Below are 27,653 nucleotides of genomic sequence, written 5' to 3'. Positions count from 1 at the left end.
CCTTTAGATTACATCCAACACGCCACCTGGCTTACTGCAGACAGCAGAGACGGGAGCCCGTGGACATGAAGGAATGTGAATCTACTCAGTACTATGCTCCATCCAATCAAGCTGCTCAGGAGGATGGAACACTGTCCTCTCTGTAGCAACAGGTTCTTCTGAGACTAAAGCAACCACAGGAACGGCTGCAATAATAACCCATCTGCACTAGGGACACGTGCCTGGCCTCGCTTTGATGAAAATGGAAACCATTCCTTAAATGACGGAAAACCCTGCATAGGCTCTTTTTACTATTTTGCGTTGAATTATTAATGTTATAGGAAATATGTAATTTCTCGGTCATAATGTTTCAGTCAGGATAAAATTTCTATAAATCCTAGGATTAAGAGACTGTTTCCCTTCCAAACGACAGTGCCAGGCACAGCCCCTGGCGGACAGTCAGTGATCAGTACTCAGCCCACCGAGAAGGAATGCACCTCAGAGTTCTAATAACCCGAAGACACCTGGCCCTGTCATCGTGCTCTCGATCAGTTCAGACCTGGGACCACTTTTCGGGCTCACATATCCTGATGGTTTGCTCTCAGCATTCAGATGGCAGTGAGCACAGGGTCAGAAGGAGAATAACAAAAGGCTCTGCCAGCCGGTGTCCGTGAGTGTCCTTCTGGGATCCTCTTGACCCAAAGCCAGATGGAGCCCAAAGGTGCGGCTGAGCAGCTGCAGCAGAGAGCGGAGCTGCCGGCCCTGAGTCAAACGCTGAACACACACCCACGCGGCATCACAAAGCAGGGACGTCACCAGAGTAAGAATCCAGGTTCATCGGCCCAGGAAACGGCTTCTGTGAATTCTAAAGATCACTGCCCACTTCCTACCTGATGAGGATACGCGTCGCCGGAGCCCATCTGTCTCTTGTTCTGGTCAAATATGATCCAGAGCTGACTGTCGAATTCCGACTCATACAACAACTCACAGAGCAACGGGCAGCTGGGGGTCACTTCCCCACTTTTGGGCTGTTAAAAAAAAAAAAAAGAAAGATTACTTGAAATGGTTTATACGATTTCTAATACAGATGTGTAATACTGTTATCAATGAAACTGACATTAAAAGTATTAAAAACATTTTATTGAGGTAACCAATCTTAAAAATGCAGAACACTCAGTATTTAGGGACTAATAAAACGTATTTCTCCTTTACAAGGTTTAAAAGACACAAACCTAGGCAACTGCACCCATTTATAAAGCAATATATATTCTTTAGGACGTTTAACTCATCGGTTTTTAATAAAACAAATATATTTATAAGGTTGAAACTAGACAATCCACCAGTATCAAACATCTCCCCAGCGGTAGCTCATATTATGCTTCAATAAGAGTTTTACTAAAATCTTACTGATTCTCCATAAACTTCGCCCTGACATTTATGCTCGTCTCCACTACCTTTACCACCCATTCAACCGAGGAGCCATTCTGACGTCTCACTGCGTCAACGCAGAGAGCAAAGAGGCCCAGCTCCATAATCAGAAGGCAGCTGGCTTCGACAAGACACCGAACCAGAGGACAGGTATCGGAGGACAGATGTCAGTGATTACGATAACTAAGACTCAAAGGTCAGGTCGCCACTAAGTAAGCATTTGTGACTTCAGATCTGAATGGTGCTTACATCATTATATATCATAATTTCCCAAAGAATAATTCTAAATTAGCTAGTGTTATTTATTTGATTCTATTTCATATATATGTATGTATACGCACACACTCCCATTGAACACACTGTCCTTCCCTTATTTTACAATTTATAAAAACACAGAAATTTGTTGCAAGGGTATATCTGATCACACAACCACTTACTTGATGAAAGTTGTAAGTCAGGATCATCTCATAAAGTTGACGATTATTTGGCAAAACATCTCTTGATCCTAAAGGTTTTGTTTTTGCACTCAGTGGGCTGTAATCAGACAATTGCATAAGAGTCAAAGGTTCATTTAAACAAGAAAAAACTATAAGCAGTGAAAACTATGGCAAATCACAATAACTGATAAATGAGCATTCCTGGACACTGTCCTTTCCAGCGTATTTTATAACATTTTAATCATTAATTTACATAATTCTTTATTGACCAAACCACAGCAACACACAAAGTTAAAATTTTGCAGCATTAAAAAGGTAACAACCTTTTCATGATAAAAACATTTTCAACTATCAACTAAGAGTCCTAATGTAATCAGATCCCAGCACTAGGGTGACGATCCTTAACAGGGCTAAAGGACAGGTCTGAACGCAGACAGTCCTGCCCTCGTCACAGGGTGGGTCCTGCCAGGTGCCCCCCGAGGGTTCCCGGTGCATGTCACGTAAGGTCTCCCCAGAGACCTGTCCAGTTTTCTAGGCTGGAAAGTCATGCAGTGAATTTTCATCTCCAGCCTTCATGTGACTTAAGAAAAAAAAAAGACCCTTTCCAAAGAATGAAGAGGGCCCTCCCACCGCCCCCCTGAAACCCAACACTGTAGCCCTGAAACATTTAAGATACCGCAGTGTTTGGACCCAGCTCTTCAGAGTTATGCAGGGAGCCAGATCTTCATACTTCAAGGAGGACTGAACATCAAAACGGTTGATTCCTTCTGATGCATGCTATGAAGGATATTTATCAAATCAGTTTCTCCAACTTATTGAAAATGAACTGCATTTTAAAATACTTAAACCTCAAATAAATGTGTCAAATACAGAGTTTATAAGCACCCATGAAAAAAAGACTATTGCTATTTCCTGAACATAGGTAATGTCCCCATTAAAATTTAAATACAACCATTGACATTGACATTATTTCACAGTAACCTGCATAATTGACCTTGAAAATGATGGAAAGGTGAGCTTACAATGTTTAACTGTGGAGCAGTACATACGATCCCATGGAAAGAAATAGTGTAGTCAATGTTGACATCGCTGAGACTTGCCCACCAGCGAGCAATGCAAAACTCGATTGCTTTCCCGCCCTGCAGAGAAAAATGAAACATACTGTAAATGCATGAATCACAAAATACAAACAGATGTCTCAAAGCAGTTCTATGGTCTCAAACTTCTCCTATTTGTACAGAGAGAAAACTCGAAGAATCCTGTTATTAGCTGCGCACGGAGTTACCCAAATCAGCTGCGGAGACTGAACACAGGTATTTAAATACACGGTTACCCACCCACAATCCTAAACTGCTTGTCGTAAGAGATCTGAGGCGGTTTCCAAGTACATATAATAAATTAACAGTGAAAACAAGCAGAATAAAAACAGGACCAAAGGAAAAATCATTAAGAACAATGGCAAGAGAAGGGGCGTGACAGCTGTGTAGGCATTTTCAGTGGTCACAGGCAGTAGTCTGGGGCTCAGAGCTGCCTGGCAACCAAAGTCAAATGGAATTATGGTCCCTACCTTCTTTCTTATTAAAAAAATCAGAAACAAAAGCTGTTCCTTGAATACCGAGTTTTAAATTTTCTAGTAATCAGCGTACTCAGTTCAGTCGCTCAGTCATATCCGACTCTTTGCAACCCCATGGACTACAACACTCCAGGCTTCCCTGTTTATCACCAACTCCCTGGGCTGACTCAAACTCATGTCCATTGAGTCAGTGATGCCATCCAACCATCTCATTCTCTATTGTCCCCTTCTCCTCCTGCCCTCAATTTTTCCCAGCATCAGGGTCTTTTCCAATGAGTCAGTTCTTCACATCAGGTGGTCAAAGTATTGGAGTTTCAGCTTCAGCATCGGTCCTTTCAATGAATATTCGTCAATGAATGTTCGGGTTGATTTCCTTTAGGATTGACTGGTTGGATCTCCTTGCAGTCCAAGGGACTCTCAAGAGTCTTCTCCAGCACCACAGTTCAAAAGCATCAATTCTTCGGTGCTCAGCTTTCTTTATGGTCCGACTCTCACATCCATACATGACTGATGGAAAAACCATAGCTTTGAATAGATCAATCTTTGTTGGCAAAGTTATGTTTCTGCTTTTTAATATGCTATCTAGGTTGATGAAAGCTTTTTTTCCAAGGAGCAAACATCTTTTAATTTCATGGCTGCAGTCACCATCTGCAGTGATTTTGGAGCCCAAGAAAATAAAGTCTCTCACTGTTTCCATTGTTTTCCCATCTATTTGCCATGAAGTGATGGGACCAGATGCCATGATCTTAGTTCTCTGAACGTTGAGTTTTAAACCAACCGTTTCACTCTCCTCTTTCACGTTCATCAAGACGCTCTTTAGTTCTTCTTTGCTTTCTGCCCTAAGGGTAGTGTCATCTACTTACCTGAGGTTATTGATATCTATCCCGGTAATCTTGATTCCAGCTTGTGCTTCCTCCAGCCCAGTGTTTCTCATTATGTAATCTGCATAAAAGTTGAATAAACAGGGTGACAATATACAGCCTTGATGTACTCCTTTCTCAATTTGGAACCAGTCTGTTGTTCCATGTCTGGTTCTGACTGTTGCTTCTTGCCCTGCATACACATTTCTCAAGAGGCAGGTAAGGTGGTCTGGTATTCCCATCTCTTGAAGAATTTTCCAGTTTGTTGTGATCCATACAGTCAAAGGCTTTGGTGTAGTCAATAAAGCAAAAGTAGATGTTTTTCTGGAAGTCTCTTACTTTTTCGATGATCCAACAGATGCTGGCAATTTGATCTCTGGTTCCTCTGCCTTTTCTAAATCCAGTTTGAGCATCTGGACGTTCACGGTTCACATACTGTTGAAGCCTGGCTTGGAGAATTTTGAGCATTACTTTGCTAGCATGTGAGATGAGTGCAATTGTGTGGTAGTTTGAACATTCTTTGCACTAGAAAGTTTAAAGACGAATCATATTACTCTAACACATACAAGAACACAAGTGAAAGTTTACCTTCTGATCACTTATCTTCAAGAAGAGATAAAGGAAAAATAAGGGATCCAACTCAAACTACTAAGTAGCAAGTTTAAAGAAGGTCATCAGTACATTCACCTTCTAGAAGGAAGCCCTCATTTCTCACACTATAGGCAAGTGTGGAAATCTGCCACACTGAAGTAATTTGTGGGAAGGAGCGGCAGTTTTCACCTATAGAGCAAATTAACCTCATGGATTCTTAACAACAGGGCAGTAATAAAATGACTAAAGTAAATAAAAAAGTCTTAAATATAAAAAGTCTACCATACAATGAGAAAACACTCTCAACCAGGGTCCACTTTGTGAAGCGTCAGCATGTACCATACCAGAACTTTCTTTTGACTAAATTATTTAAGAGTTAGAGAGATTAGTATTTACCTTACTTGGTCTTAAGTGTCTTAGTAAGATGACCTATCTTCTGACATTATTCAGCATTAATAAAACACACAGGCCCAGTGTGCTCTGAATACAAAATATCAAATCAAATGAAAATACTTGAGTCTTAGCTCACACCAAGGGCTTTCCAGGTGGCTCAGTGGTCAAGAAGCCTGCCTGCCTGCCAAGGAGGAGGCTTGGGTTCGATCCCTGGGTCGGGAAGAGCCCCTGGAGGCAGGCGTGGCAACCCACTCCAGTATTCTTGCCTGGGAAACCCCACTGATACAGGAGCCTGTTGGGCCACAGTCCTTGCAGTCACAGAGTCGGACACGACTTAGCGGCCGAGCAACAACCGCCCACACGGAAGACAAATAGAAGCAGTTTTCGGGTTTCAGGCTGTTAATTAAAACTTACTAAGACCGGAAAAGCTTCAGTGAGCGTTCCTTTCTCTGGAAGGGAACAAAACTTGTAGAATTCGTGACTCCTGTACGCTCTCTGCTTCACAAGCTGCACTGCGTGAAGGACGAACTTGGCGGACACCTCAGAAGAGCAGGAGCACACGGTGACCTCTGAGGCGAGAAGGCGAGAGGCAACACGTTCACTGCTGAGGTTTCAAAGGGACACAAACTTCCGTGACGCCTACGCCTACTTTAGGGGACTCAGCTATCAAGAACAAAACGATACATTCAAGTGAAACCTGCCTATTTCCTTAGAAACAATGAACTGATAGAACATTAATTAAGATGAGAGAGTAGAAACGTTAGCTATGGAAAATACACAAATCAGGATTTAAATGAGCAATTGCGATGCTGCGAAGAGCATGAAACAGAAGCGGTCCACGGATGGACACACAATTATCCTAGCTGGGGGATTTTTAAAATCTCTTCCTCCTCTGTTGCTAAATTCAACCTTTCCTCTTACTTTAGCTACAAACCAATCCGTTCCTGATAAAGAGGACTTTAATTTTAGAAACCTCTGTTTGTTACCATGCCTAAGTTCCATTAGTATCCCTTTATTCAACTTCACTGGTAAGTTTTCCTAATCTCTCCCCCTTGGTTTATCTGCTCTGGCCTTCAGAATCCACAGAAAGATGAGGGGGTGGGTGGGGGGTGGGAAGGAGTTTCAAGAGGGAGGGGACATGTGTCCTTCTGACTGATTCATGCTGTTGTATGGCAGAAACCAATACAACATTATAATGCAATTATCCTCCAATTAAAGAAAACAAAAAACAAAAAGAGACAAGTGGGCAAGACAGACTCTAATTTTACTTACCAGCCCATGTTGCACCCTCAGGAACCTCGATAAAATGCCTTCGAATCTGACCAGGTTTAAAATGTACATCTGTCAAGGCTAAGTCATAATGTGTTGATTCATTTACTCTGAAAATCAATAAAAATTAATGATTAAACATGAAACTCTCATTAAAAATGGCTTCATACTGTAAACCCACTGGCACTCTAGATTTCAACAGCTCCTGGGAAATGAACACAGCGAGTTAAAGGCTGGGAACACACCGCTGTGCGCAGTATCATCTCGTCTTCGCAACATGTCAGCAGAGAGAACTGGGGGCGCCCAGTGTAGACGGTTTTTCTGCTCTTTACTCGTTCTATAATTTGTGTATAATACACCCAGACACACAGTTCTTTTTTGTTGCTGCTGTTAACGGAATTCTACAACATCCACAGAAGTTTCCAAAAACCAGAATCTGGACTATTTTGACTCTAAAAATACCAAAATCAAAGGCAACATTTTGTGACTCTGATACTGTTTCATCCCTCTGAAACTGCTATTAAATTTATTCCCTTTTGTAGTTACAAAATGCAGCCATGCCAGAAAGGACATGGTACGAAGGAAAACTACTTCCATCGGGTTTTTGAAAAGCATCAGTGAAACACAAAGGTCAAATGTTTACTTATCCACACTGGAAAGCTGAAGCAGATACCAAGGATTAACTCTACTCAGTGTGACAAACATTTAATGAGTGCCTGCTCCATCGAGGGCACAGCTACTAGAAGCTACAGACGCAACAGTGAATCCTCGGCCAGTCCCGTGGAGACAGAACGCCCAGCAGAGATGCTGAACGCAGCATGCTCTGGGAGACGGGGAGCGCTCATGGAAAAGATGCAAAGTGCTTCGTCTGTGCGGAGTGGCCCCAGAGAGCTTCCGTCAGGAGAAGAGGTCCTAGCCAATTCCTGAATCTTACACGTTACCTCGTCTAATAAGTTCCTGTTGGACTTCCAGTGAAAATGCAGCTGAGAATTCAACCGTTCTGCCATTTTTTCACTTGTGTTATCTCCATTTCATTGTTTCATACAGGCTGAGACCTACTGCATATTAAATATCACTGTGCAACTGACTCCACAGAAAGTGCTAACCCAGAATTTCCCGCTGTTTCCAGAACTCTCATCTCAGTCTCGTCCTTCACGTACTGGATCATTTTTTGTGTCTATTCTGTACAGTGGGCTCCACGTGGGATTACGTAAGATGCAGGCCCCGAGTCTTCTGTGGGCTCACAGTCAAATGGAGTAAATTAGAAATGACAGCACACTGGCTAAAGCCTAAGCCACGGGCGTGCAAAAGTGAGAAGCAGCAGAAAGGAGGGACCCCCTTCAGCTGGGGATGACTGGGAACCTGCCTGGTCGTGGTGTTAGGAGACAGGGGACTGCAACAACGAATCAGCTGTGCAAACAGGCCTGTTCTGAAGACAGCGGGAAGGTCAGCTCTGTGAGCTCGTGGGATGCAGAAAGTGGTGATGGAGCCGCAGGAGACACGGGCTATGCAGGACCACCACTGGCAATCTGCAGAGCAGGATCCTCAGGCGAGACGCTGAAGGACCTTATACGGAAGCAGTATGATCAGACCTGACCCTTCAGTCTGGGGTGGAAGACAAGATGGAAAGGGAAGAGCTGGAAACAGAGGGGACTGGAAATGCGGAAGAACCAGGAGGCAGTGTGATTCCAGAGATGGGGGTGGCGGCAGTGAGGTCGGGGTGGGAGGGGACAAAGCCACTGTCAAGACACTGCAGAGGCTTCAGGCCTCCAGCCCGGGCAGTCGGGAGGGCGCCATCACCCTGCTGGAGGGCAGGCGGCAGACGCCATTAATCCTCCTCCCTGTTAACAGGAACAGCTGACCGACCACATGCCACCTTGCGTGCTGAGCAAGGAGCAGAACTGAAACCCAGTTCCTCGGTTCTGGCCTGTGGATGCTTTACAAGCTCAGCCCGCTCCCATGAACAGCCACCTCACAGTCACACAGACAGCACGCGGGTGACGACCAGGCACTCACTTTGCAGCGATGACCGCGGTGATGGGGACTCTGAACAGAGGGCCTGCGCTGGGCGATGCTATGTCATAGCCACACACCTGGAGGAAAGAGCTAAGGGTCAGTATCCACAAACGAAGCTTCTTTAAAAGGGGAGAACGAAAGAAGGTGGACCTGCTCACAGAATAAATTCATCTCATATTAAAGGTGAAAGGTCCTAAGTAAAAGCATCAGTTTTCTGATGTCACGTCACGTATCAAAGGCAAACAGCCTGAACAACTATATGCAGGCCAACCCCTGACTAACTCAGCCTAATGGGTGAGCAGCCTGCCACACAAACACTCCTACACAGTGCAAAGAAAGCAGGAAAGAGGACACGCAGGTGAGTACCTCTGTATAATGCAGTCCTTCCCTTAAGCCCCTGGGGTCCACACGTATGTTTATGTGTCTGCACTGATTCATGAGTTCCAAATGGCTGGGACACTGAACCCACGATGAATTCGAAGTTAAGGCTAAATGAAGCTGGAGGGATATTTTCTCAGAGTTTTCTGGCATTAAAAAAACCAAAAAGTGAAGGTTAGCTCTGTTTTCTTCTTCTTCCAGTTTAAAATGTTCTGTCGTCTCTCACAAACACTCAGCGGCAAGAAAGCACCGTTGGCTATAAAATGTAGTAGATACGGGCTCCCCAAGCACAGCCCACACACATCAGTCACACCGTCTCCCTCACACGTATTTCAGCACGCTTGGGGTCCATCCACGCGCTCACCAGCACGGCCACAACCTTAACATAAGGCGTTTAGGGTCATTTTTTCATTCTGCATGCAGTTAACAGAATCTAAGAGACTCCTAGTTTACAGTGATGACAATTCTGTTTACATTCACTGAGGTGGGGCTCTCCCTGATTTTCCCACTCTGCAACCAAAATCTGGGTCTTACACTCAAGCAGTAAAGGTGGGAAAGAAAAGGCATTGGATGCTTTATGGTCCACAATTTAATAAAAGCTCTAGGTGATTGCAGGCCCATTCTACTATTTCTTGTAGTCACACTGCTAACTCAACTGCCACTGTATCAGGGTCCCCAGTTGCCATCAGTTTCCCCTATGCTCTGAAATGTACAGTAATATTAACATTGTTCACTCTTATCTCTTTAAAACATCAGCCTAAACGGCACTTCTCTATTACAGTATTAATTCAAACCAAAAATGTGAACATGTGAGCTTACTCTCTGGCTACCACCCACCAGTATTTTCTGGAAATACAGGCTCAATGCCAACGCCATGATCCGAAGGTGCAGCCACCTGAACAGGATCTCGGAGGTAGATGCCACGGTTAGTTCCCACAGTAACAGTGAAACCTAATTTGTTAGCAAACGATGTGTTCTGAACGAGGTAGTCATAGGCTTTATCGACCTAAGTAAAAGGATACAAATAGTAAGATACACATAATTGGGTCAAAAAAAATCTTCTGTTGTAAATCACCCATTTCATTTCAGTTGTAGCAAGAAGTCAGCTTCAACACTCTCCTCTCTGAACTACGTGATAAAGCTCTACCCCACTGGACAAAACACCGGTCCAGCCACTGGACTCACCTTCCACTTCACCCTCTTACTCCCAAGTGATGACGCTAGGAATCCTCCACGTGCCGTTATGTCTGGTCAGCTTTCACTCGCTGCCCACTGCCATCTCTCTATATGTCTTACATGAATTACATCTCTCTATCGTACCACCACAAATTCAACTATAAAATCTCTTTTCATACCTTCTTCGCTTGTGGTTCAGAGAACTACTCTGGCCATATAGTCAACAATTGGAAAAACTCAATCACTACTGTAGGGATATGTTCAATAACAGCCAAAATATTGTCCTATCGATCTACAACCCGCTTCTCAAACAAACAACAATACCTGAATAATACCATGTCCTTGGGCAAATACTTCTATGTTGTCAGCCTTCACTGCAGTGTTTTCAAGAGCTCTTCTGACCGAATGAACTGTGTAGTTAACATCATTAGCTTTCAGACCTAAAATCGAAAAACGAAATCAAGAAACTAGCGTTTATTTACAGACGACGGTTACTTGAAACGCTTCCCCGGCCTCCCCCTGCCCTAGTATGGATGACGTGTACGTTTTCTGCTTTTAATGTTTTCGTCTCTCAACATTCATTTTTCAATCTTTTTTTTTCTTAAACATGTGACAAACAGTATGACTCAGAGCACAGAGACTTCATTCAGTGAAAACTTCCACACGCCCGCTACGATGCAGCATGAAGGTGGGCTCGGCATGGGGACCAAAAGGCATTCCAGTGATGTCTTCCTTAAGACAGTGCTGGTCAATCAACGTGGTCACTGGCAGAAGGTCTCAACCAGGGCACACAGGATACACACCAGGATACGGACACAAGCCAGAAAGATGCTCAGGCCCCCACACAGCTCAATCAGCACCTTGGAGACTGGAACCCAGGAGGCTGATGACAAGCCTCTTGGTCAACAACAGGGGACAACGAGGCTGGGGGTGACTGTCCACGCGACGTGGAGGCCACCCAGCCGTCCACCTTCTGATGAGGACTGCTGTGAAAGGTGGAAGCGAGTGAGGCGGCACGCCTGTCCTCTCCAGAGCTGAACGTGCAAATACTCAGGAGGAGTGTAGAACGTGAACCAAACAAGCATGGGAACACGATGGCACTGTGAGAGTCGACCCAGAAAGCAAACAATTTTGTCAGGGAGCATCCTGGAGAGGGCGATGCTCCTGCCAGAAGAACAGACACTGGGTCAGCTCTCAGGGATACACAGGTGTTCACAGGGCCAAGACTTGGCGGGAAAGGAATTCCAGGCAGACAGAATAGTGTGCCACAGGGAAGGGGCAGCAGTGAGCCCGAGACACTCGGAGAGGCCCCACGGTAGAGCCAGGGTGGAGCCCCAGTCAGTGCCAATGGCCCCATCCTCCCCGGCAAGCATGCAGCCGCCTGCCCGTCAACCTAGAAAGTCCCGCCTCCCCGTGGGCCAGCCCCTTCACCGGCTCCATGGCAACGCCCCTACCCTCTACTGTGTCATGGAAGCGAATTTTTACTTTGTTCATAGTGTGTTCCTTCTCCAGCTTTAACATCAACTCCACACAGGCAGGTCTTTTTGATGTTTTGTTCCCTACTTAGCCCCAGGCCAAAATAAAGCTTAATAGTAACAGCCAATAAATACGCTTGCTGAGCGAATGCACGTTCAAACCATTACGATCACATAAGCGATTCTCCACCAGACACTTTACTATGGGCCAGGTCATTACCAATTCAACCACGTTTTCTCGCCCTGAGAACTTTGGAGAACAGAAATATCTGTCTGCCAGAAGAGAAAGGTACTCAATCACTGTTTATGGCTACAACCTGACTTTATTTTATGCCATCAAATTTATTTCATGAAACTGTCTAGACACTTCACACCTCCTTAAGCAAGCTTATAAACAAGTAAGCCGTGGATTTTAGAACCCAGACTGAGGTGAAGCACAGGAAGGACAGGGGAGCCTGGCACACTGCAGTCCACGGGCTCACAGCCAGACACCACCCAGTGACCCAACAGCAGCAAGGCCAAGTGTAAGATGGTAACTTTGAAAATCCATTTCTCCGTGTCACGTCTATCTCATTAAGAGTACTTAAACTGTGACAGAAACGTGTGGAAGAGCCGACGACTCGTGGCTCCAGCAGGAGCCTCCGAGCGGGATAGCTGAGGCGCTCCTCACCTGAGAGGACCAGAGCGATGCCCCCGCAGGCGTTGGGAGACGACATGGACGTCCCGTTCATGAGCTGGGTGCCCCGCAGCGTCCAGTTGGGGACAGAGGCGATGGCGCCGCCCGGGGCGCTGACGCTCACTCCGAGGGCCCCATCAGCGCTGAAGGAGAGCAAGGCAGAGTCTGCTTAGGAGGTGGGCGCTGGGCCAACGGGCAAATGAACTCAGGGCGAAGCCCTGCGCCTGCCCCCAGGCAGTCAGACAGAACGGCTGTGACGTCCCATGTTGGGAAGACCCCCTGGAGAAGGGAAGGGCTACCCACGCCAGCGTTCTGGCCTGGAGAATTCCATGCGCAGTCCATGGGGTCGCAAAGAGTCGGACACGACTGAGCGACTTTCACTCCACTTCACTTCCACGCACAACCTACCTGGGGCCTCGAGAAGACCACGTGTACTGATTTGCAGGTAACTTCTCTCTCAGAGAGTACTCGGCAACCATCATATCAGGAGACACATAGGCGCCCACACCTGCGGGGGGAATGTGGTCATTGACAAAAGGATACAGAACAGGGGTCCCGATTCGAAACCCACTGCTCCCCCAGCCGTGGGATCCTGGCGAAGCACCTGTTCTCTGGACACCACCGTTCTCTCTCACAAAATGGAAAGGTGAAAAAATTTAACGACCCAGGCAAGGTCACTACGTACCAGACACTACACGAGGTGCTGTGCTTTTGTATATAAAAGTACCTACCAGGACTATTATGTGGACTAAACAGGATAATGTAACTAAAAGTGTGTGTATGTGTAAAAGAGAAAGAGAAATGTGTTTCAAACTGTAAAAATGTAACTTCAGAAAAATAAAGGAATTAGTTGATTGATCTTCATTTTTAAATGACCACGGTATAGAAAATTCTACCCATGAAATTGGCAGTAGTCCTTCCCTGCAAAGTGGCTTCAGTAAGCCAGTAACAAACATGTAACATGCTACAGTCTCCTAGATAAATGTGCAGACACAAACTAGTTAGACTGTGAAATCACAGAATTCAGAGATCAGAGTCAGGCCCTTCATGCCAGGGATGTGGAAACAGGGCTGAGAGGGGCTAAAAAAATGCACTGAAGATAATGACCGGCAGAGACAAGACTCAGAAAATCCAAGACTATCGGCTCCTCATTCTCCTTCACAACACACACGTCTCCTGGGTAGAAGGCTGGACAGAATGAGTGACTTAAGAGGGCTTAGGTCAACAATGCTGCCACATGAAACGGCAGTCATTTTGCAGAATTTAGGTTAAAGTGTTCTGCCAATCTGGGGGTAAGAAAATGACAAGATCCTGAGCGCTGTGGCGGAGCAGTGCATTTTGATCATTAGGCGCCTCTCAGGTTTATTTTGTTTCCTTTTGTGTCCTTAAAAGTATCCAGAGATCTGGAACACACAATGCATGAATCACTGGCAGGCGCTGCTGTCTTAACACACGATTTAACAGAATTACTTAATCAAGAGATTTCAGGTTACCGAAAGCAAGCGACACCATGCTTAAAATTTACAAGCCACGAATACAAGCATGTCCCATAAATATAAGATCACCGATATTTTAAAACAAAAATTTTTTAAAGGACCAGTTTCTATTCTAACCTTTAATGCCCAAATATTGTTGTGTATCTATAACATCATCTCTAATACCTATACAACTACAGTAACTCCTATGAAACGTATGTATTGTGCTGTTAATGATGAATACACCAGGAAAACTGTTTGGGACCAGTTTTTATAGTCACATGTTCAATCACAAACATTAAGAGGTATTTTGAGCCCACGTTTAAAAATAAACCAGAAATCTTCAGGCCTCATTTACTATTTAGGGGATCTCCATTCACCCTTCCTCATTCATGCCTCACATTAAAAAAACCAAGGGGTGGGTTTCATGTTTTGCGGGGTTTTGTTTTTTGCACAAGATGGCAGCTACTGTTGTATAATAGAAACTAATTTTATTATTTTCATATTATGACTCCAAATAATTTGATCTCTTACAACTTTCGTTGACAGGCATTACTGTTTCCTGTTGGTTTCCAGTGAAACAATACTGTATCCGATCCTGGACACCAAAGGGTGGGGCAGGCCACAGGCACACAGTAAACATGTTTCAGCTGCTTTTCTCAATAACGAAGCTCCCTTCCTCTGCCTCTGGGTCTTCCTGCATGCTCCCAGAGAAACTAGAGGAGGAAGCTCTGCTATAAATACACAGCCGCACACTATAAATGAAAAGCGAAGCAAGCGTCTTCATTTATGCTGCTCACTTAGCCTGGAAAGCCCTTCTCCTTCCTGCCTGTGTCTACCTACTGCAATCCTTGTTCTCACACTTCTTCCAGAAAGCCCTGCCCAGATCCTCAAATCAGAGGGAACCCCACTTTTGTGATCCCACAGCCTGATCTGGGACTACAAGGAGATCCAACCAGTCCTTCCTAAAGGAAATCAACTCTGAATATTCATCGGAAGGACTGATGCTGAAGCCGAAGTGCCAGGACTTTGGCCATCTGATGTGAAGAACTGACTCATCGGAAAAGACCCTGATGATGGGAAAGACAGAAGGCAGGAGGAGAAGGGGACGACAGAGGATGAGATGGTTGGATGGCATCACCGACTCAATGGACATGAGTTTGAGCAAGCTCCGGGAGATAGTGAAGGACAGGGAAGCCTGGTGTGCTGCAGTTCACGGGGTCACAAAGAATTGGGTATGACTTAGCGACTAAACAACAGGCCTGATCTATGCTTCTGCTATCCGTGATCTGTACCTCCACACTTATTCCAGTCTGCTGGAGATGAAATTCTACATCAGTGGGTCCCTACTAGAGTTCACTTTCCTGAGGGTCTATTATAGGCTCAGTGTCCTGTGTGTAGGAGAGAGAACAGTTAACACTGGATGGACTGAATCTTTTTGTCTGCTTGTTTTTAAGTTTCTTTCTAAAACTGGAAACTCACCTATCACGCTGGACGTGGTTCCTCCCGGACACCCAACTGTGGACAGGCAGGGGCCGTTATTCCCAGCACTTGAGACATAAATTATATTGTGCTTCCACACGGCTTCACTGATTACTTCACATATCCTCCTGAAAGAGGGAGAGGACTCCTTTGAACACATGAACTGTCCACTTTTCAAGAAATGGATTACTGTAATGTGAAAATATTTTCAAACATGGTTTATATGAAAAAACAAAAACAAAACCAAAACATGGGTTGCGAGCAGCAGAATGGTGGTCACAGGTCAGGAGGGGAGCTTAGAATCACTCAGGGACGTTCTCAAACTGCCAAGTGCCTTGCTCCTACTCACAAAGTGTTTATAAAACTAAAATACACTCAAACGCGAGGTCAGGTAAGTTCGGGCACGTGCAGCATTAGTGGAGCGCGATGGAGCCATGCCCAGAGACATACCCCAGTCGGGGTTCAGTGGAGGGAGTTAGGAGGCCCCGTTTTTAGTGGGGAATGTGCTAAAAACAAAACTGTATATATTGGGGAAAATAAACTGCCAAGGGGCCAAAAGCAAAGACTGCAACGTTAGCAGAGACTGGGTCAGGGGCCACAGGGGGTCCACTCCACCCGCCATGTGAAGTGTGGAGGACCAACTCCTCACACAGCTGTGACAAGCGGCAAAGGTGAATGGGGGAATAGGGCACCAGGGAGAAAGATTTAACATATCTGGTTAGAGCTTGACAGCAAGGAAGAATAATACACTAGTAGTTATTACAGGAGGTAAAGTTAGACCACAAGGGAAAAATGAGGCCGATGTAAAAAGGTCAAGGGCCAAGGATACTCTAAAATCATAAAGTGAAGGAAAAGCACATTAGAGTAAGAAGACTGTAAAAGAAGGAAGGTCCCAGGAGAGAAAGGTATACACTGCGGTAATGAAGACACGGAAGCAGATCCTTCTCGCTCCTGCGAGGTCACGTTCACAACTGAGGCAGACAGCGTGTTCCCTACCAGGTCTGGAAATGGGCATCAGCTGAGGAAATTGTGGGTTTTTAAATTTTTATTTCTTAAATCAACCTGTGGTAGAACCGACCTTCTCTTTGGTGTCTAGTTCTGAGACTGCACGTATGTACAGACTGTGAAACCACCACCGTTAAGTACAGGAATGGTTTCAGCACCACATTAAACCATCTCCTGGGGTTATCTGGCCATCTGCAGGTACAGGGTCCCTTCTACACTCCGGCGCCCATGGATCGTTCTAGAGCCCTGCCACCGTGCACGTCACCTAAACACAATCCTGAGACACAGAGCCACTGAAACCGGCTCTTTTCATCGAGCAAAAGCATTGATGACACACCCATGGAAACTAAGTCACTGATGACAGCCACCTACAGGCTCTAGTTTGGTGACATTTGCATTTCGGCAGAGCTCTGTCACAGGGCTCAGAAAATGCACGACGGGTGTATCTGGGTGGGGTGGTGGGAGGAAACTCTCCAGATAGGGTCACCGCTAAGTTAGCGCTATGAAGACAGAAAGGCTGGGGTAACATGAGGTCAAGGCTAAGCCAGAGGCTGGGAGACCCTACAGCTCAGGGAGGGCACTGGGGCAGTGAGAGCCGTCGATGGACAACGGTGAACACACCAGTCTAGGTTTTGCTGGAAAAGCAAGCAAAGGCCATGGGAGATGAGGAGGCTTGTTACTGGTTGGCTTTAAAGCTAGTGGATACTTGAGCAGGTCCCTCTGACAGGAAAGAGAGCCAGGAAAGGAGCGGGTCGATGCTGGAGGGCATCTCCGAGGGTGGAGGGGACCAGGGCCAGGCTCTTCATCCCAGGCAGGCTTCATGAAAGAAGAAGGGATGGCAGCTGGTGGGGTCAGGCGGTCACAGGAGGGCCCGGAGTCCCCTCTAAGCGTTTTTACCTACTCTGGGAAAGCAAGCAGCAAGGGCGCCAGCTGAGCACTGATGGGGAGGTGGCCGGGAGTCCCCAAGGAGAAGGCGTGAAACGGCCGTCCAGGGGGGCAGGGCGCGCGCTGTGACCAGGGATAGCGCTGACCCCACACCCGCGGCCCCAAGCACGCCGCCAGGGCGGCCTCCGCAGAGCCGGCAGCCGAGGGGCGCCGCCGCCGCAGCACCCGCGGGCTCCCGCGGGCCGGGCTCCGTCAGGCGCGCACACCCGAGGCCGGGCTGCCTGTGGACAGGGTCCCAGGGGCCGTCGGGTCCACCGGCCAGGAGGGGACACCGGCGTCAAAGACGTGACCGTGGACAAAGGGCCTCAGGGACGCACAGGATCTACCCAAGTCTGCTCTCCTTCAGCTGTGACGTTCGATCCAGTTATACAGAAACGCTCACTGCTCTCTGTCAGCTGAGCTTCCACGGCTGACGAGTGGCAAAGAACACTCACCCAGAATTTGGCCAGTGAGTCGCTTCTCCGTAGCTGTAGTTGACAAGATCACACTTATGATTTATAACTTCTATCATCTAGTAAAAAGATAAAGAGTCCAGCTTAGGCAGCCATTCATAAAAACAGAAACGCCAGCACAATAAAGGCATCCCACAGTTCTGTAACCAATCATACTCCAATTCATATCTAAATGCATAACTTGCTGCCAGACATGGCTGACAAACTTAAAAAAAGGTGCGTGTGTGTATGTGTGTGTGTGTGTGTGTGTGTGTTTGGGGGTGGTGTTGATACACGGCACGGGAAGTAGTCAATAAAAAACAAACCAGCATCTGCAGAATTGAGTTGGAGAGATGAAGGAGGTCTCTTTAAAGTTTAAATTCACTCAAGTGAAATAGAATTCATATGTTAAAGTGAAATGAAGAATAAATTCTTCTTAACATTGATGGAGCAGGCTGGCTGAGACGTTTTCCTTTTTTCATGCTTTTAAAAGTATCTCAAAATAGTTTGCTAAGGGATTTACTACAAGTGAGAAGTATAATGTAAACAATGTTTTCATATTTCCCCAAATCCCTTTACCCCAAATAATTTCTAATAAAAATATTTTTGAGTGAGTTAAGCATTTGGGGCTTTTGAAAACAAGGCCCTATACACTGGATACAGTTCCATGCATTTTTGGTAAAGCAAGAGCAGCTTGCTGATCAAAGTGTCCCCGACCGTGAAGCATCAGCCCTGGACGCCGGCAGCTCAGGAGCACTCACAGCTCGGATGAGGCCTGTGCCTGTCTCCATCGTGCTTAGTCTTGTGTCTCCGATCTTGATGGAAAGAATCTGAGCACCAGGAGCTACGCCATTCCGCTCAGGTTCTTCGGGAAAATGCCCGGCAGCTATGCTAGCTACGTGTGTTCCGTGGGCTCCTAGAGGCAAGAAGGGGAGAAGACGAGGTAACACCCTCAGAGGCTCAAAGTTTTAACCGCGAGATTCAATCTGCGTAGTAGTAATCAGAATAAAAACACGCTTATCTTAACGTGTAAGGGGGTACTGTTTCTTCTGTCTCTTAATAATAATTCACAAAAAACGACTGTGAATTACATACGCTATTCTGCCATCTGGGATTCTACGCTGTTAAGTCACAAAGGTGAGAAAGTATTCACACGCATGTAACTGACAAAGTGCTTATGTCCAGAACATAACCTTTCAAATCAAAAAAAAAAGAGGACACAAAAGAAAAATGGGTAAAGAGCGCTTGAAAACCATTTCCCAAGAGGATGACCAATGGCAAATAAATGTATGAGAAGATGAGTCACCTGGGAGACGCAAACGAAGGCCACGTGGAGCCACCCCTTGCTAAAGAGCTGAGGCTGAGGGTGGCCCCCAGGGTGGGGACGTGCACGCCGCTCTGCGGCGGGTGTGACACTCTGCTACTGCCAAGGGGAGCTCGGACGGTCTTCAATACCGTATGGCCCGACCACACCCAACCAGCTCTCCCAGACATGGGTTCCAACTAAAACAAAAACCAGCTTCCACACAGACCTGTACACGGTTGTTCAAACAACCCAATGCGCATCAGGAGGTGAATGGGTAAATGAACCATGGTGGACGCACACGGTGAAATACTCAACAATAAGGAACAAGCTACTTATCATCACAATATGGATTCAGCCCGACATGCTGAAATGGGCGGGCAAAAACAAACTGTATTTTTAAAATTCCATTTATATAAAATTCTACCAAATGTACAGTAATCGAGGGTGGACAGAAAGCCCTTCAGCGGCTACCAGAGGATGTGAGTGGAGACAACTGGATTATAAAGGAAGAACAAGCCAGCCTTTGAGGGTGGTGGTGATGGAGGTCTGTTGTTTCGGTTGTGGGGAAGGTTTCCGGGGTGTGTGCACACATCAGAACTCACCACCCTGCGAGTGTATAGTCTGTGCAGCTTCCTGTACCTGAGCTGTGCCTCTACGGACGTGGGGGGGCGGGGGGAGCTGGGTACCCCACTTCACCCTCCTCACTCCCTCCCAGAAGCGAGCACTGCCCTGCAGCTGGTGCACACCTTCTGTGCACCTGTATTTTTATATTTTTACCACACACACACACACACACCCATAAACCACTTTCACACAGTTTTTTTAACATCAACATATTTTCTTCACTAAAATTTACGGATCTGAGATTTATACATATAGTTATATGCAGATTTATTCATTTTGATTACTATATAACATATTCCACAGGATGAACAACATAATTTTAAACCAACACACAAATTCCAAGAAAGTCTGTAACTTTTTTGAAATTACACAGAAAGCTGTGGTAAGGATCCTGATCCTTCACACTCATGGGTGAATTTTCAGGAGTTAGTATTTGGAGGTGAAATTACTGTTCACAGAATGAACTATGTTTATTCTTTTTGTAGCTGGACCATGCTCACACTCCTGGAATGGATCCTACATGGTTGTGGCCTTAAAAAAAAAAACCTTTCCAGGAAATCTCATCACATCCGTGACTCCAGACCTAGTTCTGTCGTAGGGATCTGTCAGTTCTCCTTAAGGCTGTTTTTGGGCAGAGGAATTTTTCCTCCCGGTACTTTGCACGTTCATCTCTAGTTAGCAAACCTGAGACAGAATACCTCCACTGGTCACTATGGAGAGCAGGTTCCCATCGTCGTATATGTTAACGGAGTAATTCAACATCTCAGCGGCGCCAAAGGAGCCATACTCCTGGGCCTCTTTGTAGTTTCTCAGAACAGTCGATTTACTCAGATCCCCATCTTCACTCGAATCAATGCAGGCTCTGGGAAAGGAGAATTAAGAGCAGGTAATGCAAGTTATCTAAAAATCACACAATACTATTTCTCGAGGTTCTTCTTACCACACCATCTGTTTACCAGCACAAACGTGGCAGCTGCCTCTGTCACAGGGGCCTCAGTAAAGACTGGGTAAGATGACTTAAGCAACCAGCCCTTAAATGAAGTCAGGCACAAGGGGCTCTAGGAACTGTCCTTCACAGACCTCCAGGAAGAAAACCACCCACCGGCTTCAGGAATCAGACCAACTTAGCGTCTAGGTCTCTGGTGGTAAATCCTTATCCCACTTCCCTCTTCTGCCCTTACAACATTTATAGTAGATACTCTTGCCAGATCCTCCTGCACTTACTTTCCAAACTGCCCAGCTTCAATCAGGAACATTTCTATGAGCTGTTGTCTATTTAATGACTACTATCTGGTTAAGGGGGTAAGATTCTTTAAGAGAGGTTAAGAGTCAGCTTTCATGCCTAAAATACTAAGAGGTTCAAAAGGCTTTATCCGAAACTACTCAAAAGCCAACCCGGCTCTCGAGGCGCTTTGCTTAGAGATATTAATGTCTTGTAAACCAAATCTCTGGGCAGTTTTGAGGGCTTAATGTTCTTCAGAGCAGGCAAGACCATTTTTAAATGAAGATGTATAAAATCCACATGGCTTACCTCCAGGTCTCACCATCAAACCACACCAAGCAGTCGTACACCGGGCCAGGATCACTGTACTTTTTCTCAAAAGAGTTTAGCAATTCCACTTGACTCTGAAGCTCCTCCTTGATTAATTTATTTGCCTAATCAATTAGAACATGTGTTAATGTTAGTACATTTTGTGCTCTTGACAAGTGATATTAACAGACAACCAAAGATAATGTGACCCAGTAGTAAAGTTATTTTACCCTGGAAAAATATAAGAAAATTTTCCTTTTATATCTGTACAATTTGAAATTCAATTTAGTGGCAGATATCACTTAAAGTATTAAATTAAAAAAAAATTTCACTTATTATCATAGTCAGTCCCTCACTACCCCTGCTTTGGGAAAGACACAGTGCTAGGTGGCGGGGACCTCATTTGGCCAAGGGTGTTAGTCACATGACCTGTACCTGCGTGATTCAGTTCTAAATGCAACACTAAAATTGCTACACGTTAGTTTATCTACCTTTAGGTTTTTATATCCAGGAACATTTCCATTTCAAATCTATTTCTTAAGAGCCCAAATAAATAATAGGAATTATGAATAATCTCGCCTCTGTTAAATTTGCTGAGTTAAATACATACTGTATTTATGACCAAGTACATATAAGCTGCTATTCAACCATTCTGAGCTATAAAAACGGAAAATTCGTATGCTTCAATCTAAGCACTTTTAAAAAGTACGTACTATACGAGATGGCCCTACATTCGCCTGACTAGTCCAAGTGAATAAAAATTTAGGTTTCACATGTTCCCCAAATCTTAAGCTATGCTTTATTTTTCCTTATTCAATATATTCAATGTTTACTCCTCCTCAAGGAAAAAGACAATATAAGCATTTGTGGCATACAAAATAAAATGGCTAATTAAATTCAGATTCCCCCTTCTTTAGTAAGTGCTGTATATGTAGTACCTGAAATACTATATTTCATGTCTCCAACAGGAGGCTGAAGAACCAAAAGTGATCTAACCAAAAATTATAGAGCTGCTAAAAATGAACACAGATAAAGTAAATGAAAGTGTGTGTGTGTACATCTATGCAGGCTGGGGGGCCTTGACCCGACCAGCATGTTAATGAAAACTTCTGAAAAGTTTTTAAAATATCTGCCTCCTGTGTAAGGTTCTGATTTATTTCCTCTCTAGGACACAAACACGGAGTTTTTAAAGCTCCTCACGTGATCCTACCAGACAGCCAGGGCTCAGAATCACCGATACAACCCCATTTCTGATTAAGAAATGCATGGCCTAGAAGCCTAAATAGACATTTCCTCCAACAAAGACACACATGTGGCCCACAGGCACGGGAAAAGATGTTCAATGTCACTTACTATAAGAGAAACGCACATGAAAACTACAATGAAGCCATCACCTCATGTTGGTCAGAATCCTCAAAAAGTCTACAAATAATAAATGCTGGAGAGGGCATGGAGAAAGGGAATCCACCTACACTGTTGGTGGGAAACGTAAACTGGTACAGCCACTATGTTTCAAAACCAGTATGGGGATTACCTTAGAAAACGAAAAATAGAGTTACCACAGGATCCAGCGATCGATCCCACTCCAGGGCATATACTTGGAAATGATAAACACTCCAATTTGAAAAGATAACATGCACCCCAGTGTACACAGTGGCACTGTTTACAACAGCCAAACAAGGAAGCAACCTACACATCCATCAACAGGTGGCTGGATAAACAAAGCGTGGCACATATATAAATATATATACACACGCACAATGGAGTATGACTCAGCCATAAAAAGAACAAACTAATGTCATCTGCAGCAACACGGATGGATACAGAGATTATCACACTAAACGAAATAAATCAGAAGGAGAAAGACAAACGCCATGATATCATTTATGTGTGGAATCTGAAAAAGAGCGACACCAATGAGCTTACTGACATGACAGAAAAGACCCACAGACACAAAACAAACCATGGTTACCAGAGGGGGAGGGAGGGGAGGGACAGGTTAGGAATGTGGGCGTAACAGATACACACTACTACATATTAAATAGATAAACAAAGACCTACTGTATAGCACAGGGAATTATATTCAATATCTTGTAATAATCTATAATGGAAAAGAATCTGAAAAAGAATATATATATTTGTATGTATAACTGAATCACTTTGCTGTATACCTAAAACACTATATATCAACTATACTTCGATTTAAAAATTCATTTAAAAACTGGCATGCATTAACAGAGAAATTCAGAAGGACGAACATCAAGTTGCTGCTAGCATCCCTGGGTGGTGACATTCCAGAGACTTTCACCTGCTAACCCTTACAATACCTCTGGTGCTCCAGTTTCTGCAATAGCACTTACTGCTTTCATAATAAACCGAGATGCTATTTTTTTCATCTCATAGACTGATTCACAAAACATGCAACAGCAAGAATGTAGAAGAATGGGAACTCTCGTACGCTTCCGACGGAATTGGTACGGTCACTTTATAACCCGCCGGAAGACCGGCACGAGAACTTCCAAACCAGGATTTTTTCATCCTGGCCCCAAACTGGAAATGAAGCAAGGATCAATCTGCAGAATGGACACATACACTGTGGTCCGGCCCTCACAGAGTAACGAGAGTGAGCTACTGCAACACCCTGCGCTGGAGGGATCGCACAGAAAACATCGGATGAAAGCAGCGACGCGTAAGAGGACAGACACCGCATGATTCCAGTTTACAAAATTCAGAATGGGTGAAGTCACTGGACAGTGTCAGCCATCAAGGATGGTGGCTGCTTCTGGGTGGAGGCAGCGGTGAGCAGTCAGAGGCATGAGAGGTGCTGGGGTGCCGTGCACTCGAGGTGCTGCCTTTGTGACGATTCATGACATCACATCTAGGGTGTGTGCACTTTTCCGTGCGGCCATTCTATGTTCATTAAGAACTTTTAAACATTTAACTGATACATAAATTGATTTCAGGACAAACGAGGAAAGGAAAATAAGTAAGTAAAATTAGACAAGTTAAAACATGGGGGAGAAAACAAACTTGGGGAAAAAGTCTGTGTATTCTCTAAGAACTGTTAATTCTCTAAGAACACGGTAATGTTTAAATAAAAGCAACTAGCACCAACTTGAGAAGGGCAGTTGTTGGCAACGTCGAACTCTTCCTGCTTCCGACAGGCCTCCGCGAGAGCTACTCTGTGGACAGGGTCCCAGATTTTTTCCTTCCGTTCTTTCTGCAAAGACAGAGAAATGCCCTTCCAATGAGGTGGACTAACATGCAGGTAAACTGAGACAGGAATTTAAGAGTTGTTATTAGCTGCAATGCTATACAGTGCTCATACAGAGGTTAAAAAAAAAAATCATTTATAATCAAGTTGATAAAGCAATGAATGGATCAGTTATAAAAAACTTGATTAGTTAATTCACCACGCCTAGACTCTAAAAGCACAAGTTTACCAAGGCACAGCTAGATGTTATTTTTATACATCACAGGCGCCCATTTAAATCCTTCTCCAAGAATAGATAATACCATGTCAGGTAACAGCCTGAAATCCCATCATTTGAGGAAAAAGAAATGCCTTCAGCCAAGAGCAAGCAGAAGACAGGGGTAAGCCCGCAGCTGCACTCTGGTGGACTTCCTGTCTCCCACCTCCCTGGCCTGTTCCTTTTTCCCCACCCTTGTTGACTTGATGGGTTATTTGCTGCTGAAAACTGGTCTTCCTGCCCTCCCGAGTGTCTTGAACTACAGTGCCTCCCAGTGGAAGTCAACTAGCTAAAGAAAGCCTCTCCACTAAAACAATCAACTCCACGGGACTAAGAAAGGGGAGTCTGCTTGACCCTAATCCATACCTGAATGTGACTGATTAAATTTAATACAATGCATAAAAAGACTGTGCATTTCAGCCTGAAATATTAAAATAAAAGAGTATCTAATAGAAGTTAACTTATGTGCATTTATTTTCTGAAAAAAAATTTTTTTTCAGAATGACTGGAATCTGACAAGTAAAAGATTTATATGTAAAATACTGAGTAACTTCTCACTGGCTCACTGACCCTTGGAGAAGCAAATCACAACCTTAGACTATATGGCCCATAGGTCTCACCCTGAAGGCCCACTTGCAAGGATCACATCTTGTTTTACTACTTTAAAATCTTACATAAAATTAACACTTCATTTCCTTAGTCATACTAACCACATTTCAAGTTCTCAATAGCTACTTGTGGCTCGTGGCTACTATAATGGATGGATAATGAACATTTCAAACTCTCCCGTAACTACCGAAAGGTCGACTGTGCTATTATAAAGCAGGCTCCATCTCACTGGTTTTACAATTCTTAGCTCTCCAAAGACAGACTGTGTTTCCCGTCCTTCAGCTGCTTTAGGTCTGAGTTACTTCCTTCCCTGGTACTGAATCATCACTACCTGGGATCAAGAAAGCAAGGCAAAGACTAGGAAAATGGGATGAACTACATGGCAATGACAGGAACAGGAATAAATAAGGCAGTCTAGGCTTTAAATTGATCCAGTGAAAGCATATCCCTTTTCCCAGAAAAACACAAATACACAAAATGTGAATAAAATTTCAAGGTATTCAGATTCCCTAGACTTTTCCATGTATCTCAGATTAGGAAACACGAATAGGTAACATTTCACTGGATAGCATCTTTCTTGAAGCAGATATCATTTGAAAGTCTCCAGATTCCCTTAATAACCATCAGGTTAGTGAGAGCTAAGGAAGTCTCTTTCTTCAGTCTGAATAGAATCAAGGAAGTCTCTTTCTTCAGTCTGAATAGAATCTGAAGAAGTCATGATACTAGATGGTCCGTTACCTGAATTCTTTCCTTGAGAGCCTTTGGATAGAAATCGTAGCCATTTTTTATGCCAATGTGATATCTGCCCGAGGGATTTGTCCAGGTCACAGGAATCTATGGGAAAAAAGAACATTTCTCACTCATTAAATGCTTCCCAATTCCAATGGTACAGTCCTGGGGGAAAATCTATCCTTGGGGCTCAACTTGGAGCAGGCCACCTTAGAGCATCTCTTTAATACTCTTAAGTTGCCATTTAACATATCTCTGTCTCCTTTTGTCTCAACAGTGAGATAGCTTAAGTAGAGTACTTTCATTTACACAATGCTTTACAGTTTATGCAGGGCTATCAACATCACATTAAACCGCTAGGATCTTCAGTTCCCAAGCACTCAGGACAGCTCACTCCCCCCTCACCCAACTGCCCATCAACCAGGGGAGGGAAGCAACTTACAGAACCTCTCCACCCTCAGATGTCTCGCTAAGAAAAAGAACTTCACTCTCCTCCAAGATACTACAGGGATGGGCCCAGAGCCTATAAAAAGAGCTCTTTGTGTTCTTAAGAAAAAAAGCTCTATAAAATCATGATAATTACATACAACATCTTATAATAGTCTTTCCTGCTCTCTCAAAGTATTTAAAAATAACACTTCAAGCTTTTAATTTACATAAAATACAAAGAGCATGCCCAGTTTACAAATAGAGAAAGCAAAGAAGCAAAGAGAAATTAAACTTCTGGCCCAAACAGGAGGGTGGAAAAAGAAAGCTGGAATCTAGTTCTATCAAGAGACAAAAACCTGGTGTAAAGGATACAGAATTTAAAGCCAGACAAACCTGGCTACGGCCCAGACTCTGCCCCTCACCAGGTGGGAGCCACGGGCTTCCACTTCCTCATGTGCAAGAGGAAGAAAATCACCTTTACTTCACAATTCCCATGAATAAGAACTTGGGTGAACATCAACCAACTTGAAATGTCAATTAAGACCATGGGGACTCTTCACATTCTATCATCTCAGGACCCATGTTCACTAAAAACAGCTTTCAAAGGTGTACAGATTATGAAGCTGAACTGTCAACCACTAAAAGCTGTGGACTGACTCACAATTATTACTTGCGCAGGATTTCTACTCGACTCGAATCCTCAAGTCCCTCTTCATCAAATTACTCCCCAGGCAGGAAGCCTGTAGAGGAAATTTTCTCACAACTAGAGGAAGACAATTGTGCACAGAACTTCCAAGATCTACTGACCTTCAAAAGCCTGCACATACTGTAAAGCAATTATCCTTCAATTGAAAAAAAGTCTGCATATCAGTAATCACTTCTGAATCAATGATGTCTAGAGTTTGTGAAATTTTAAGTTTGCTGGCGTACAAACTAGCGCTTTTCATCCAAAACTGACCAGCCTTCTTTAGATAATAGAGATTCTTAACTTGTTCTTCCAACACCCGTGACACACAATAATAACGTGTTGCAACAATAAAAGAGTAAGCAATCACTAGCCTATTTAATCACAGGTGTCCCACCACCCAGGTGGCTTTGTTCCCGTATGTTCCTGATGACGTCTTTGCGCAGAGATGACAAAAAGCTGTGAAATGCCAAAGGATTAAATGAAATAACTGATCAAAGTAATTGCAAAATAATCGGGTGTTGAGACAATCGCAATCACTTAAACTATGTATGTAATACAATAAAAATAATCGAGTAGACATAATTTGTGTTTAATTAAAGCAAGACTAAATTCCGCAGGGACCATGAACCACATAGTTCTCAAATTGCTACCATGCATTTTCTTCACAGTACATGTGGA

General features: G+C 44.4%; 1 protein-coding gene across 4 annotated transcripts in view; it reads right to left on the bottom strand.

Moving 5' to 3' along the window:
- Positions 1-27,653, bottom strand: part of TPP2 (tripeptidyl peptidase 2) — a 58,878-nt gene that overhangs the window by 19,628 nt on the left and 11,597 nt on the right. For all 4 annotated transcript variants that reach the window (XR_011259603.1, XR_011259602.1, XM_069602410.1 and 1 more), the window contains exons 3-21: positions 25,868-25,963; positions 24,166-24,270; positions 21,051-21,175; positions 20,218-20,381; positions 18,351-18,505; positions 17,593-17,669; positions 15,209-15,336; positions 12,660-12,759; positions 12,246-12,394; positions 10,425-10,540; positions 9,762-9,930; positions 8,913-9,070; positions 8,547-8,623; positions 6,534-6,640; positions 5,676-5,830; positions 2,867-2,983; positions 2,521-2,621; positions 1,845-1,941; positions 870-1,007 (exon numbers count right to left, since the gene is read on the bottom strand). Coding sequence is in view for 2 of the 4 variants with exons in the window: in XM_069602410.1 (XP_069458511.1) it covers positions 870-1,007; positions 1,845-1,941; positions 2,521-2,621; positions 2,867-2,983; positions 5,676-5,830; positions 6,534-6,640; positions 8,547-8,623; positions 8,913-9,070; positions 9,762-9,930; positions 10,425-10,540; positions 12,246-12,394; positions 12,660-12,759; positions 15,209-15,336; positions 17,593-17,669; positions 18,351-18,505; positions 20,218-20,381; positions 21,051-21,175; positions 24,166-24,270; positions 25,868-25,963 (2,334 nt within the window). In the remaining 2 variants the exon portion in view is untranslated. The remainder of the gene's footprint in view (positions 1-869; positions 1,008-1,844; positions 1,942-2,520; positions 2,622-2,866; positions 2,984-5,675; positions 5,831-6,533; positions 6,641-8,546; positions 8,624-8,912; positions 9,071-9,761; positions 9,931-10,424; positions 10,541-12,245; positions 12,395-12,659; positions 12,760-15,208; positions 15,337-17,592; positions 17,670-18,350; positions 18,506-20,217; positions 20,382-21,050; positions 21,176-24,165; positions 24,271-25,867; positions 25,964-27,653) is intronic.

Source organism: Ovis canadensis, chromosome 10 (genome assembly GCF_042477335.2).
Source record: "Ovis canadensis isolate MfBH-ARS-UI-01 breed Bighorn chromosome 10, ARS-UI_OviCan_v2, whole genome shotgun sequence".
NCBI lineage: Eukaryota > Metazoa > Chordata > Mammalia > Artiodactyla > Bovidae > Ovis > Ovis canadensis.
Note: the sequence above shows the minus strand (reverse complement) of the source record. Positions and strands in the feature narration are given on the sequence as shown.